Source organism: Salvelinus sp. IW2-2015, linkage group LG23 (genome assembly GCF_002910315.2).
Source record: "Salvelinus sp. IW2-2015 linkage group LG23, ASM291031v2, whole genome shotgun sequence".
Taxonomy (NCBI): domain Eukaryota; kingdom Metazoa; phylum Chordata; class Actinopteri; order Salmoniformes; family Salmonidae; genus Salvelinus; species Salvelinus sp. IW2-2015.
Genome location: NC_036863.1, coordinates 11332267 through 11347219, shown reverse-complemented (window position 1 = coordinate 11347219; position 14953 = coordinate 11332267). Strand labels below are relative to the sequence as shown.

Here is a 14953-nt window from a genome sequence, read left to right as displayed (position 1 = left end):
TAAAAAATAAACATTAAAAACAACCATGTGACGATATGGTCCTTAGCCTCTTTATGTTAGCATACAGTTCATTTAAAAAGTCAAAGAAACACGCAATACTTTATTCCTTAGTCCAATATTTACTTGTAAATAATATAAAACAAACCTAATTATATAACAATTTCCTCCTGGTTTCTTTGGCATTCATTGATACAAAGAACACTTCCACTTACCAACTATATTGAATTCCTTGAAGTACATACAGTAAGTAGCAGAAAATATCCATTGTTATCACGTAATACAAGAAGTTCTAGGTAAATAGGATGTGAAATAGGGCTGTAAAATAAAGCATTGCCAAAATAAAAGAGAAAACCATAAAACATCACCATAAAGCAAAACGTCCTCATAAAACCAAAGTATCTAAAACATTTATTTCCAGATATCAAGGCGATGGTAAAAGGTTGTAGACAGAAGTGAATTACAGTGCTACGAATTGTCAGATTTAACAGTCTGCAGGAAAACATTGGTACATAAATGATCTATTTGTGTGCATTTAATTTGATTTTAGCCAAAGACAAAATAAAAAAAAATATTTTTACTGGAGGCATTGATGCTTTCAGAAAAAATCTTAATCACTAAACAATAGTTATCGATCTGATCATCCTCCAATAACTTCATGTAACATCAGATAAACACATATGTACTATAGTATACACTTTTAGCGTAGGTCCCTCTAATTTGTTAAAAGTCCATGCAATCCCAAATATTAAATGGCCCACTAAAAAAAATCCATGATCCCAGCCCACATACAGTATTACACACTTTACCATTACCAATCATGCAAACACAACATATTAAAAGGATCAAGAAGCACCTGAGATTCACCTAAAATAATTCCCAAAGGACAAAAGTCCTCCAGTTATTTAAACAAAGCCTAGCTGTGACAGATAGTCACGTTTATTCAGCTTTTGCAAACGTTATTTTCTTAAGTTTTTCCACATAATATGTAACGTAAAAACAGAGGAATTTAGATTAAAAAGGGAAATGTAATTGGTAGAGTAATTGGTAAATAAACCCAGTATGTGGTTCACCTTGGTTTACTGATGTCTCCAATCTATAAGAGTAGATAACCTCTCCCTGATGCAAACGTTGAGTGAAATGAACCATAGGACTGGGCAACAACAAGTGGTGATTTCCCATTGGTCATTTCTCACATCTATCCGCCAATTGGAGAATGTCTCTGAATCAGAAGACACCTATTGGACAAAATGCACCAATGGGAGAGCACAAATTCTGGGGGTGCATCATTGACCCAGGGTCGACTAAAACAATGGACACTGGTTCCAGTGCAGGTGTGAGACGGGGCGAGAGGACGAGAGAGGGAGCGATAGAGAGAGGTGAGGAAGGCCACAGCCTGTTGGGCGAACCAATTGAAATCCAAGCACAGAGGAAGTGACCGTGACACAGTGGCCGGTGTGTGGTTACCCAGTGAGGTTGGCCTGGGGTTCTCCTTCCAACACCCACTCCCCCTCACATCCCATCCCCACTCCCCTCAGCAAGGGGGTAGAGAGCTGCTCCATTCATGAGGAAACAGACAGCAAGACGACCTGAAGCAACCTGAGCGCAGTGCACCTCCCCTCCTCCTCTTTCCGCCAGGTCACCTGTGTGAGTTGAGGTCAGTGATGTTCCGTGTGGTCTCTGTGTCACAAGCTCTATTATCCTCAAAGCTCAATGGAGCAAGTCTCTCAGTGCACCACCCTCCAATTTTGACTCAGAGGTTATCTCAGGACATCTGAAGCACGTGGTTCAAGACTGAGTGGGAGAGAGGGGGACTATGCTATTGTGTTAACATTAACTTAAAAACCATAAATATTTCTGATAAAACTCTCTTCTGTGCTCTCTTTTGACAGACCAAACGCAATGGAAAATCACAGTGGTGACAATAGCGGTGCTTCGCACCTAGCCATAACTTGACCCCTCAGTGTGATAGTGTGCGTGTAGCATACATGTGTGAGTCGTGTGTGTATACAGTAAGAGGCTTTGCTAATAAACATCTTTACAATCAATGTACTTTAGGAAACAGAATAAAACCATTAAAAAAAAAGAGACTGCATAGAAAGTTGGTGGCCAGAAGCTGGTCAGTCTGTAATTAAGTTCTGAGTCCTCCACACACACCACTTCTTAGGAGTCTGAGGAGGTGGATGAGATGGTGCGGCTCTTGGTTTTGGGCACCACCAGGATCTCATCCCCGTCTTGGATCATGTACGAGTGGAGTGCCCGGCTGCCGTACTTCATCTCCTCAGGTCCCAGTGCAGAGCCCAGCTCGCGGGCAATGTAGTACAGTCGCATGCCGTTGGCTGGCAGCCCCACCAGCGCCCTGAGCTCCTTCTTGAGCTCCCCAACCGTCTGCTCCAGCCGCAGGCTCAGCTCCTCCGTCCGCTCGCCCCAGCGCACCTCCAGGGTGGCCGTGCAGGGCGGACGCAGGTCCACCTCTGCCAACGGGGCAAGCTGCCCGTACTTGGACACCAGGACGTGGTACCTTTTGAGATAGGACAGGATGGATGGGAGGTTGGGATTGGTCATTCGTTCGAGAATAGTGGTGATTGGTCATTTGACAGGCACTCTTGTCATACTCCATAATGACAAAGTGAAAAATAGATTTTTTGAAATGTTTGCACACGAATAAAAAAAATTCAACAGAAATACCTTATTTACATAAGTATTCAGACCCTTTGCTATGAGACTCGAAATTGAGCTCAGGTTCATCTTGTTTCCATTAATCATCCTTGAGATGTTTCTACAACTTCAGCGGAGTCCACCTGTGGTAAATTCAATTGATTGGACATGATTTGGAAAGATACACACCTGTCTATATAAAAAGTTCTCGAGCTGGCCGCCCAGTGAAACTGAGCAATCGGGGAAAAGGGCCTTGGTCAGGGAGGTGACCAAGAACCCGATGGTCACTCTGACAGATTCTAGATTTCCTCTGTGGAGATGGTTTCCTTCCCAAAGGTTCTCCCATCTCTGCACACCAATCAGGCCATTATGGTACAGTGGCCAGACGGAAGCCACTCCTCAGTAAAAGGCACATGACGGCCCGCTTGAAGTTCGCCAACAGGCACCTAAAGACTCTCAGACCATGAGAAACAAGATTCCCTGGTCTGATGAAACCAAGATTGAACTCTTTGGCGTGAATGCCAAGCATCACATCTGGTGGAAACCTGGCACCATCTTTACAGTGAAGCACGGTGGTGGCAGCATCATGCTGCTGGGATGTTTTTTAGCGGCAGGGACTGGGAGACTAGTCAGGACTAAGGCAAAGATGAACCGAGCAAAGTATAGAGAGATACTTGATGAAAACCTGCTCCAGAGACTCTCAGGACCTCAGACTGGGGCGAAGGTTCGCCTGTCAAAAGGACAACGACCCTAAGCACACAGCCAAGACAATGCAAGTGTGGCTTCGGGACAAGTCTCTGAATGTCCTTGAGTGGCCCAGCCAGAACCCGGACTTGAACCAGATCGAACATCTCTGGAGAGACATGAAAATAGCTGTGCAGCGACGCTCCCCATCCAACTGACAAAGCTTGAAAGGATCTGCAGAGAAGAATGGGAGAAACTCCCCAAGTACAGGTGTGCCAAGCTTGTAGCGTCATACCCAAGAGGACTCAAGGCTGTAATCGCTGCCAAAGGTGCTTCATCAAAGTACTGAGTAAAGGGTCTGAATACTTATGTAAATGTGATATCCGTTTATTATTTTTAATAGATTTGCAAACATTTCAAAAAATCTGTTTTTGCTTTGTCCTTATGGGGTATTGTTTGTAGATTGATGAGGGGGAAAAAAGACAATTTAATCCATTTTAAATTCAGGTTGTAACAACAAAATATGGAGAAGGTCCAGGGGTGTGAATACTTTCCAAATGCCTTCAGAACGTATTCACACCCCTGGACCTTCTCCACATTTTGTTGTGTTACAGCCTGAATTTAAAATTGATTAAATTGAGATTGAGGTATTATGTGTAGGCCAGTGACACAATGTCAAAGTGGAATTATGTTTTTAGAAATTTTTATAAATTAATTAAAAAAGAAAAGCTGAAATGTCTTGAGTCAATAAGTATTCAACCCCTTTGTTATGGCAAACCTAAATAAAGTTCAAGAGTAAAAATGTGCTTAACAAGTCACATGATAAGTTGCATTGCATTGACTCACTCTGTTGCAATAAGTGTTTAAGATGATTTTTTAATGACCATCTCTAGCTGCTTGCTACTTTCAGTCTGCTACTCTGTGGCAATATACACCGCTGTCCTGGTCCAAACAAGCTAAAAAACGATGCCCAAACTGTGGTAAGACCGAAGAACTCAAAAGCGGTGGCCTGTGACATTTGTGATTTGTTTGTTCACATAAAGTGTGGAGATATCCAACCCTTGTCATATAATGAACCTGTAAAGTCTCAAAGTAACATTTAACTTGTTTGCAATGTATGCTGCTTAAATGCGGTGCCAAACATTGGGTTGCTGGACACAAGCAGGGATGATGAGTGCAATCTAGATGAGATAGTCGACTTGTCAGTAGTGGGGACAGAAAATGACATGTTTGACTGTTTCAATCGGAGAGGACTTCACTGTATCCATGTGAACGCATGGAGCCTGCAACCGAAATGAGAGGAATTAAAACTCCTCGCTTCTAACACCTGGGCTGCAATAGTTGCTGTGACAGACATGTCTTGATGGGTCAATTGAGGACAATGAGGTTGAGCTAACGGGTTATAGCATTCATAGAATTCACCGAAACGGTGGCGGTGTGTTTTTACTAGGTATTAAGTGTTTTTTAACCCTTGTTTATAACTGAAAATAGGTATTGAAGTTGCATGGGTAGATATACTTCTTCCTAAATGTCGTCCTGTCACTGTTGGTGTCTGCTATTGGCCTCCTGAGCAGAATAATGTCTATGATTTACTTGAATCGATGTGATCACAATGTATTTGCTGATAAGGAATGTATTCTGCTTGGTGATTTTAATACAAATATGCAGTTATCACCTAAGAACAGTACACAAGTAAATGCCCTATATAACTTTAATCAGTTATTTGGACTGAAACAACTGATTGTTGAGCCAAACTGGGTGAGTATTGACAGTAAATCAACTTTGGACTTGATTATTGTATCAGACCAAGAGAACATGTCAGTCAGGACTTTTAAATATTGGTTTTAGTGATCATATGGTAACCTACTGTACCTGTAAGCAATCCAAAATGCTGCTTGAGCCAGGTAATAACTACATGAAGGTACAGTCTATGAAACAATACTTAAAGGAACGTTTTGTAGAAGTACTTGGGAATTTGGATTGGTCTCATGTACTAACCTGTGATGTTGATCAAGCTTGGTATCTATTTAAAGATCTGTTTGTCTGCACTCGACTCTCTGGCTCCGATGAAACAAATTTGAATCAAACAGTGGTCAGAGAAATCGATCACCTCCGAGATCTTAGACCTCATAAGGAAAAGGGATCGCTACCTGGCCAAATTCAAAAGGACAAATCTACAAAACGATTATGATGGTTATATTAACTATAGGCAAGATACAAAACGGATAAGGCCAAATCCCAACATTATATAGACATTGTTAATGACAACTTACACCAGCCTCGTAAACGGTGGTAAATTTAAGAACATTGGCTCAAACTCCCCATAAGGTAAAATCCTGTAATATTGGCCTGGATATTATTATGTTTTATGCTATGACTGCTCTGGACACTATGGCCAGTCTTTCATTAACAACTTTTACCATAGCAAAGGTATGTTTGAGCCATGCATGGTAACAGAGGACAAAGTTTCCAATCTACTATGCTTAATGAGCACAAACAAAGCAAATGGGCTGAATAACCTTCCTGCAAGATTCATAAAGGATAGCGCTTGTGTCACTGCTAAAATGATAACACATATTGTAAACCTTTCTATTAGTGCTGGTACATTTCCCAATGATCTCAAAATAGTCAGGGTGGTTACACTCCACAAGAAGAGCAGTAAGACAAATTTAGGAAAATACAGGCCTGTGTCGATCCTCAGCACCTTATCCAAAGTTGTTGAGAGATTTGTTTTTAAAATCAACTTGAGGGATACCTTCAAGCACAAACTTCTTTATGAACTCCAATCTGGCTTTAGAACAGCTCATTCCACTGATACTTGCCTTATCCACCTTTTTGACCGCATCAAGCAGGAAAGTGAGAAGGGGAACTATGCAGGTATGGTCATGTTAGACTTGCAGAAAGCATTTGACACTGGACCATGATATTCTCCTGATGAAAGTGAAAATGCATGGGTCTAAATGATGGAGCAGTGAATTGGTATAGGTCTTATCTGAACAACAGAACACAAGTATGTAATGTTGGTGATGTTCTGTCAGAGGCCAAAGAAATATCCTGTGGAATACCGCAGGGATCAATTTTAGGGCCCCTCTTATATACGTTAATGGTATGCCAGAAACAGTAAAGTGTAAACTACTATTTTATGCTGATGACTCAGCCATACTGGTATCAGGGAAGGATACAGTTTACATAGAGGAGACCCTGAGTAAGGATTTGCATTTTGTTAGAGATTGGCTGACTGACACCAAATTGTCGCTACATTTAGGAAAAACTGAATCGATTTTGTTTGGAACAAAACTTAGATTGCTTAGGGCTGACAAGATAAAGGTAAACTGTGCAGGCAAGGAGAGTGAATCTAAAACAAGTGTACCTTATCATGGTCTGTCCCTACATCAATCCCTGGTAAAATTATTTCTAAAATGGTGTACAAATTTACATTTTTTAAAATCATAACACTAGATATTTTAACATTAAAGTTAAGAAACTGCTGGTCTCAACCTTGATTCATTTTGATTATGCCTGCTCTGCTTGGTATAGTGGGCTATGAACAAAGTTGAAAAAGAGAATGCTGGTCATGCAAAATAATGTTATCAGTTATATGCTTAATGTTCCCTCTAGGACACATATAGGGGTACAGGAGTTCTGAGAGGTGGGCTTGTTACCTTTGAAGTGCAGAGTGGACCAACTTAAATTTAATCATATGTTTGACATCTTAAATTATCGTGCTTCAGGCTATATGAAAAACCACATTGATATGGGTCTTTAACCAACACAGTCACAATACCAGAGCTAGTGTTATGTCTTGTAAAATCGCAAGAGTAAACAGTACTGCGAGGAGCACGTTTTTTCATACAGGCATTTGTCTATGGAATAGCCTTCCCTTGGAGATCAAGCAAAGAAAAAGTATAAGCTTTAAAAAGCAGGCAAAGGTTTTTCATTTGGACAAGGTTGTCTAACATGCTGACCAGACCGTACACGTCGCGTGCGCGAGCGTCGCAAAATAAATTTAGAAATCCATGTTATTCAATTATTGCGCACGCCAACGAGCGTCTGCGATGCCAAGGGCTAAAATAGAACTCATTCCTATTTCTGACGCAGATCGCGCTGCAAGTCCTGCCTCTCCCATCTCCTCATTGGTTTATAGAAGCATGTACCCACGTGCCATCTCCTCATTGGTTTATAGAAGCAGGTACCCACGTGCCATCTCCTCATTGGTTATACCCACGTGGGTGATAGAAAGACGAACTGTTTTGCAGGTAGTCGTGGTAATACAATGAAAGTTTAGATGCGATCCCCATATAATTTAAACGATGAAAAAGCCTGGAAGGAGGAGAGATGACTAGAAACGATTCGGTTGGCCGTTTTATGTGTGGATTAATTGTCGGAGTAGAGATCCTTGTGCATTTCAGGTAAAATAACAACTCAATGTTTATATCCCAGGACAAATTAGCTAGCAACAGCAAGCTAGCTAAATAGGACAAATTAACGTTAGCTAGCAAGTGCAAGCTAACTAGCTAAATTACCATACATGTTTAATGCTTTTCGACCTGTCCCCAAATTAATGTCATTGGTTCAGAGTTTGTTTTGATATTTTAACCTGCGTGTCGTGATCCTGCGTTTGGTGTGGGGGTGCAAAATAAATTTATGCACGGTGGCGCACGCGCGCAGCCGGTTTGGGCAAGGCGTAAGTAAGAGAAACCACTCCACTGCCCCTTGCGCCCCCTACTGCTGGTCAGGTGTATTTATTTGAATGATAGGTATGATGTGCAATGAAGATTGTTTTTTAAGGTTGAAATGTGAAATGAATATGGTTGATTTTTAAGGCTAGGGAAAAGTGCAGTGAATAGTGCCACTTTTTAGGATGTCAATATAAATGAATGTATTTATGGTCGTTTGTAATTTTGTCTAGCCTTTTATTCATTTTGTGTTATTGTATTTGCCAATCGAGGACCACGTTGGAAACAAGCGTTTTAATTAATAATTTTAAGTGATATCCTCTGGGTCCACATTGTACATTTTGTTGTATGTCTGTTAGCCAAAATAAATTCAATTCAATCTCATCTCTGTACCCCACACATAGACTTGTCTGTAAGGTACCCGAGTCGAGTAGTTAATTTCAAACACAGATTCAATCACAAAGAACAGTGAGGTTTTCCATTGCCTCGCAAAGAAGGGCACCTATTGGTAGATGGGTTAAAAAAAGCAGACATTGAATATCTCTTTGAGCATGGTGAAGTTATTAATTACACTTTGGATGGTGTATCAATACACCCAGTCACTACAAAGATACAGGCGTCCTTTAATGGCTGTGATAAGCGATAACCGAGGATGGATCAACAACATTGTAGTTACTCCACAGTACTAACCTAAATGACAGAGTGAAAAGAAGGAAGCCTGTATAGAATAAAAATATTCCAAAACATGCATTCTGTTTGCAATAAGGCATTAAAGTAAGCTTTTAAAAAATGTGGCAAAGAAATTAGCTTTAGGTCCTGAATACAAAGCTTTATGTTTGGGGCAACAACACATCACTGAGTACCACTTCATATTTCAAGCAGGGTGGTGGCTGCATCATGTTATGGGAATGCTTGTCATCACCAAAGACTAGGGAGTTTATTAAGATAAAAGAAACCGAATAGAGTCAAGCACATGCAAAATCCTAGAGGAAAAGTCTGCTTTCTAACAAACACTGGGAGACATCAGCTTTTCATCAGGACAATAACCTAAAACACAAGGCCAAATATATACTGAAGTTGCTTACGACACTGAATGTTCCTGAGGTGCCTAGCTACAGTTTTGACTTAAATCGGCTTGAAAATGTATGGCAAGACTTGAAAATGTCTGTCTAGCACTGATCAACAACCTACTTCACAGAGCTTGAAGAATTTTTTAAATAATAAATGTTCAAATATTGTACAATCCAGGTGTGCAAAGCTCTCCAGAAAGACATAGAGCTGTAATTGCTGCCAATGGTGATTCTAACATGTATTCGCTCAGGGTTGTGAATACTTATGTAAATTATATAATTCCGTATTTAATTATCAATACATTTGCAAAAGTTCATACTAACAAATTTTCACTTTGCATTATGGGGTAATTGTGTATAGAATGGTGAAGAATTTTTATTTATTTAAATCAATTCTGAATTCGTGGCTGTAACAAAATGTGGAATAAGTCAAGGGGTATGAATACTTTCTGAAAGCACTCTACATTATGGGAAACAGACCATTTTAATCCCACATGTTTTGCAGACGTTGTGATGTACTCTCAAACAAGCATATTCTTTTTCAGTTTAATACACAATGAATATATCTGCAAGATAACACCAGCAAAAACAGTGAAAAGGTTTGCAGTTTTTAATAGTCTAATCGCCATCTAAGAAAAATGCTTTATCTAACACTGTGGGGGTAAGTTGGGACAAATGTGTTAGTGAATGAGTGTGTGCTCGCTAAGAGTGGTGTGCTCGTTCGGAAAACACAGTGAACCCTCTACCCCTCTCTCAGCCGTGAGAAAGCCCCCCCCAACCCTCAAGGGAACACTGAGGTAGAGATAAGGAACGATTAAATAAAATCCCAGAGAAAAAGCCTTTCTCTTTTCAAAGCTACTATACCATCTGGGCCAATCAAAGCAATTTCCCCTTCCCACCCTCAAAACCCCGCCTGGCCAGGGTTTCAGTGCGTGTGTGTGCCACCGCCATGGGAATTCTACTCCAAGGCCCCAGTCAGTGCACAAAGTGCCATTCTGTGAGAAGCCCATTTCTACTCTCACTTAAAGGTCTCATTTAATGTGGTAACTAACCACTCGTACACCTCTGTATAAAATTGCGAGAGATAATGGAGGTATGGTAACGCTAAATGCCATTTTTAATGGTCCTAGCTTAGTGTGGTGCCTGAAAAAAAGCTGTGGCATTCATTTAATACCCGTGTTTCTATACACGGCCAAAAGTATTGGGGCTAATACCTTACCTTGTATCTACCCTAGATCTCTTAGGGACTTATCGTCTGGCATTTCATGCCTCTCTCACTCCCTGTTCTTTAATCCTCCTCAGCTGCCTGGTTGAGAGATGACATGCTAAAAGGTTTGTGTTACGTTGCATTTCCTCACTTCCCCCGGTATGCCCTCAATCCCCTTCCTCTGTCTCTTAATAATGACCCCATGCCCCATCTCTACATATCACAAGCCCCTTCCTCTGTCTCTTAATAATGACCCCATGCCCCATCTCTACATATCACAAGCCCCTTCCTCTATATAACCCCCCCTTCTTTACCCAGACCCCTCTGTAGCCCCTTCTTTCTCTCCTTACCTCAAGTGCACTCCTCTCTCCACACCACACCCCTCTTGTAAACCCCTCCCCTCTCTCTCCTTACCCCAAGCCTCCCCAGTCTCTCCACTCTCCAGCCTCGCATCGTTTCAATCTTCCCAAGCTGTTTCAGAAAGCCGCTTACGACCACCAAAGAGCTCTATTTTCATGTCACCTGACCATAGCACTGGTTCAAATCCAAGTGCCAATTCCGTTTATCAAACTCCAAACTATGATCAGTTGACATGAAAATATTTATCTTTGGCCACGCACAACAGCAGTGGTTTTGGTGTTGAAAAACAGAAGCATATGCAGAAAAGTAGCTCATACAAAAATATGGTGGTGGATCTTTGATGTTATGGGGATTTTTATAAATTTTTGTTTTACTTCCACTGGCCCTGGGGCCCTTAAGGTCAACGCCATCATGAACTTTACTAAGTACTAGAACATTTTAGCCAAAAACCTGGTTGCCTCTGCCATGAGACTGACACTTGGCCACACGTTTGTCTTGCAGCAAGACAAAATCCACAAAAAATGTGTTTAATTGACCACAAAACCCACATTTTGCAATGGCCATCTCAGTCTCCGGTCTTGAACCCCATTGAAAACCTGTGGTTTGAATTGAAGAGGGCAGTCTTTAAGAGCAGACGAAGGCTATCAAGGATCTGGAAATATTCTGTTTGGAGGAATGGTCTAAGAACCCTCCCAACGTGTTCTCCAATCTCATAAAACATTGTAGAAAAAGGCTGTGTCGTTATCCTCGCAAGGAGAGGGTGCTACAGTATTGCAAACAGAATCTCTTTCTCTGAGCAATTGTATTAGTATAATTAGTATAATATAATAATAAATTATTTTTAGGTGATCTGTATATCTATAGCTATGACTAAGACTGAGAGACTAAGCCAAGGCTACGGTTATTCAAAGGCAGCTGTCTGTCAAATCTGTGCAGGCTGCCGTGTTCACCTGGAAGGCTGTGACCCGCTCCCCAGGCTCTGATCTCTGAGGGGAGCCGGGGGCAGGCATGGGTTACTCTGGACCCGAAAGGGGATAGCCCGGCCGCCTAAGTCCTGTCCACATCCAACACACACTCGTGCACACGCAGCAGCCTTGGTCAGCTCAAAACCATACACACACACACACACACACACACACACACACACACACACACACATCCCCCCCGCTCAAAGAAACAGGCTAACCACGCTGTTCGCGGGCGTCAGCGTGGCCAGGCGCTAAAATACAAATTGGTTCTATTTGTGACGCTCAACACGCCTCTCCCATCTCCTCATTGTTTTTTATGAGCATATACCCACATGCCATCTCCTCATTGGATTTAGGAGCATATACCCACGTGGGTGAATGAAAGATGAACTTAGGTCCACACTCCGGTAGGTTGTAGTAATGCTGTAAAGTTGGTTGCCAACCGCCATATAAAGTACAAAGAAGAAAAATAAGCCTTAAAAGGAGATGACGGAGATGACAGATGACGAGAGATTAATTAGGTTTACCATTTTATCTGTGGATTAATTGTCGGGAATAGAGGACCTTGTGCATTTCAGGTAAAATAAAACAACCCAATTTTTATATACCATGACAAATTAGCTAGCAACACCAAGCTAGCTAGCTAAATTGCCATAAATGTTTAATGCTTTTTGACCTGTCCCCAAATTAATATAATTGGTTCAGAGTTTTGATATTTTGTTCTGATATTTCAACTTGCGTGTCGTGATCTCTTCTGGTGTGGGTGAACAAAATCAACGTGCGTGCATCCGGTTTGGTCAGCATGTAAGACCCAAAAGCAAGTAAATGCTGTTTAAAAGCAAGGAGAGAGAGAGAGAGAGAGAAATATAATTAAACAGAGGAAAAGTGAGCAAAAGAAAACCAAGAAAGCGGTTTGCGGCTTTGAAACACTTCCATTGCAGTACCCTGATTAATCTGAGACACTGTGGGGACGCTGTGTTGGTTTGGAGTCATTGTTCCACTGGCAGAAACACACCTGCAGAGAAAAAGAAAACCCAAGCACCCCCCCACCAAAAAAGGCACTTTCCCCACATAATTAGGAGGACAATATTCACACAGAGCCGAGCTACAACAGGTCTGGTTACACAGGGAAATGATTCAAGCTCTCAATCTCCCCCCTTAAGGGAAAAGAAAAGAGAGAGCGAATGAACGAGTGAAGGAGGAGGAGGTCAAAAAAATAATCTACCTGCCACCTTGTGTATCGGTTTTCCGATCTGAGTATTCAGAGGCACAAAGAAGTCATTGAGTAGGCAGTGACTGGTGCCATTGTCTCGCAAAGGTTACTTTCCCCCAGTCAGGGAGCGCGCTTTCCCCCCCGAAAACCCTTCCCTCGCATTCTCCTAAGGTTAAGTGGAATGTGGCTGGCAAAAAGCGTGGGCCAATTCATTTTTATGCATGGCCCCCCCCCCCCCCAATAAAATTCCCATCATGGGAAGTCCTGAGATGACAATATGTTACGGGATGTCAGGTGTGTTAGAACACTGAGGGGAGTGTTAACATAAGCAGAGAGAGGTAGGCGGTATCTGAGAGGTACTGACTCAAAGTGATTCCTGTCCGCTGTTGAGGTTGTTGTCTCAGAGGAATGCTAGTGCTATTATGAACCAGATGGAGGTTGTTCTTATCAGAAGAAAAATGTGTGCGTGTGTTTACAGTTCCTCTGACATACAGTAGCTCTACCTCAACAGACTGGAGTGTGTATGTGTGTCAACAGTACCTCTGAGGCAGCGTCTCTTCAGAACAGTCCAGGTAATGTCTGATGAAGAACCTCTCAGCGTCTTCCCTCTCTCCTTCCGTCACCACACTCCCATTCAACACAGTCACAGATGGCAACCTGCAAAAGGACAAAGATTATGAGTGTGTGTGACACATTTACACAAATCAAACAGGTGTGTATTCAATTGTGTTTGTGTGAACCTCTTCAAGAGGTTGAATACACCCCCCCCCCCCCCCCAACTCAAACAAATAAATTATTAACACCCTACCATTGTACTTGCACTAACACCTGTACTTGCCTTTTCTCACTAGTAGTGACTTTGCCGATAGCTGATTTATTGAATAATTTTTTTAACTTGCTATTGTGACTGTGATATGTGGTTGTCTTTCCTAGCTACCTTAAGATGAAGCACTAACTCAATCACTCTGGATAAGACTAAAATGTAAATGTGTGTGTGTGTGTGTACTCACTGTGCCACAGTGAGGCTGCGTCTCTCTTTGTTGGTGTAAGGCTTCAGTAAGGGAATCCCCATCAGCCTCACCTCCTCCAGCTTAGGGAAGAAATTCAGCCTCTCTATGTCCTCCCATCGGTTAAGCCCTTTAGGACACACATGTGCAAACACACGCATGCATGCACACACCCACGGATACGGAAATGATCAGCACTCATTCTCTATGGAAGACCAGGATACAGTATTGAGTATGGCGTACAGAAGTAGTACAATACAATACATAGTCCTAATCTATTTTCACATCAGACAGATCATAGAGGGCTCTTTCAGTGATTGAATGAGTGTGTATATTAGTTTCATTTATTTAGCCTATATAAGGGGGTAAAATGCCTTTAAAACGTAGTGTTAAAATACATTGGAATGTAACAGAACTTGAGCTCTTCTCAGTAGGGTTCCCTGTCCTGCATGAAAAAGGTACAGAAGCAGAGGAGTAAGAACAGGAGAAAAGGGAAGGAAAACAGGAATAGTGGATGGAGAGTTATTAGGTAGAGGAAAGAGGGATATTTGTGTTTATACAACGGGTGGGTCTAATCCTGAATGTAGATTGAAACCGCATTCCAGAAGGTGTCTATTCCACAAGTTAACACCAGCTAAATTTATGACGTTAAAATGCCTATTTTCTCTGTTCCATCTGACTGAGCAATCCACTGTCTCATCAGCCCAGCCAGGCTGTCTAATCACCACTATAAAAAAGTATCTAGACATTATCTCACATTGTTGTTTTCAACAGCGGAGATTTGTATAAACCTTGCCGTCTGTCTCTCCGACATTTGCAACATTGTTCAAATATTCAAATTCAATCACCAGATGTCCCTCCATAGTAATGAACATTTCGGGAGTTGGGACGAGACACAGGCATGCAACTTTTCTCAGCCAGTCGAACTCATGAATCAGCATCATTTTTATGGATATATACAGTCGTAGCCAAAAGTTTTGAGAATGACAAATATGAATTTTCACAAAGTCTGCTGCCTCAGTGTGTATGATGGCAATTTGCATATACTCCAGAATGTTATGAAGAGTGATCAGATGAATTGCAATTAATTGCAAAGTCTCTCTTTGCCATGCA

General features: G+C 41.7%; 1 protein-coding gene across 3 annotated transcripts in view; it reads right to left on the bottom strand.

Moving 5' to 3' along the window:
• Positions 1 to 571: 571 nt before the first annotated feature.
• The window catches only part of tbcelb (tubulin folding cofactor E-like b), a 30332-nt gene continuing 15950 nt past the window's right edge, over positions 572 to 14953 (bottom strand). For all 3 annotated transcript variants that reach the window (XM_023967618.3, XM_070434360.1, XM_023967617.3), the window contains 3 exons: positions 13844 to 13970; positions 13374 to 13490; positions 572 to 2518 (listed from right to left, as the gene is read on the bottom strand). In XM_023967618.3, coding sequence (XP_023823386.1) covers positions 2161 to 2518; positions 13374 to 13490; positions 13844 to 13970 — 602 coding nt within the window. In that variant the 3' untranslated portion in view covers positions 572 to 2160. The remainder of the gene's footprint in view (positions 2519 to 13373; positions 13491 to 13843; positions 13971 to 14953) is intronic.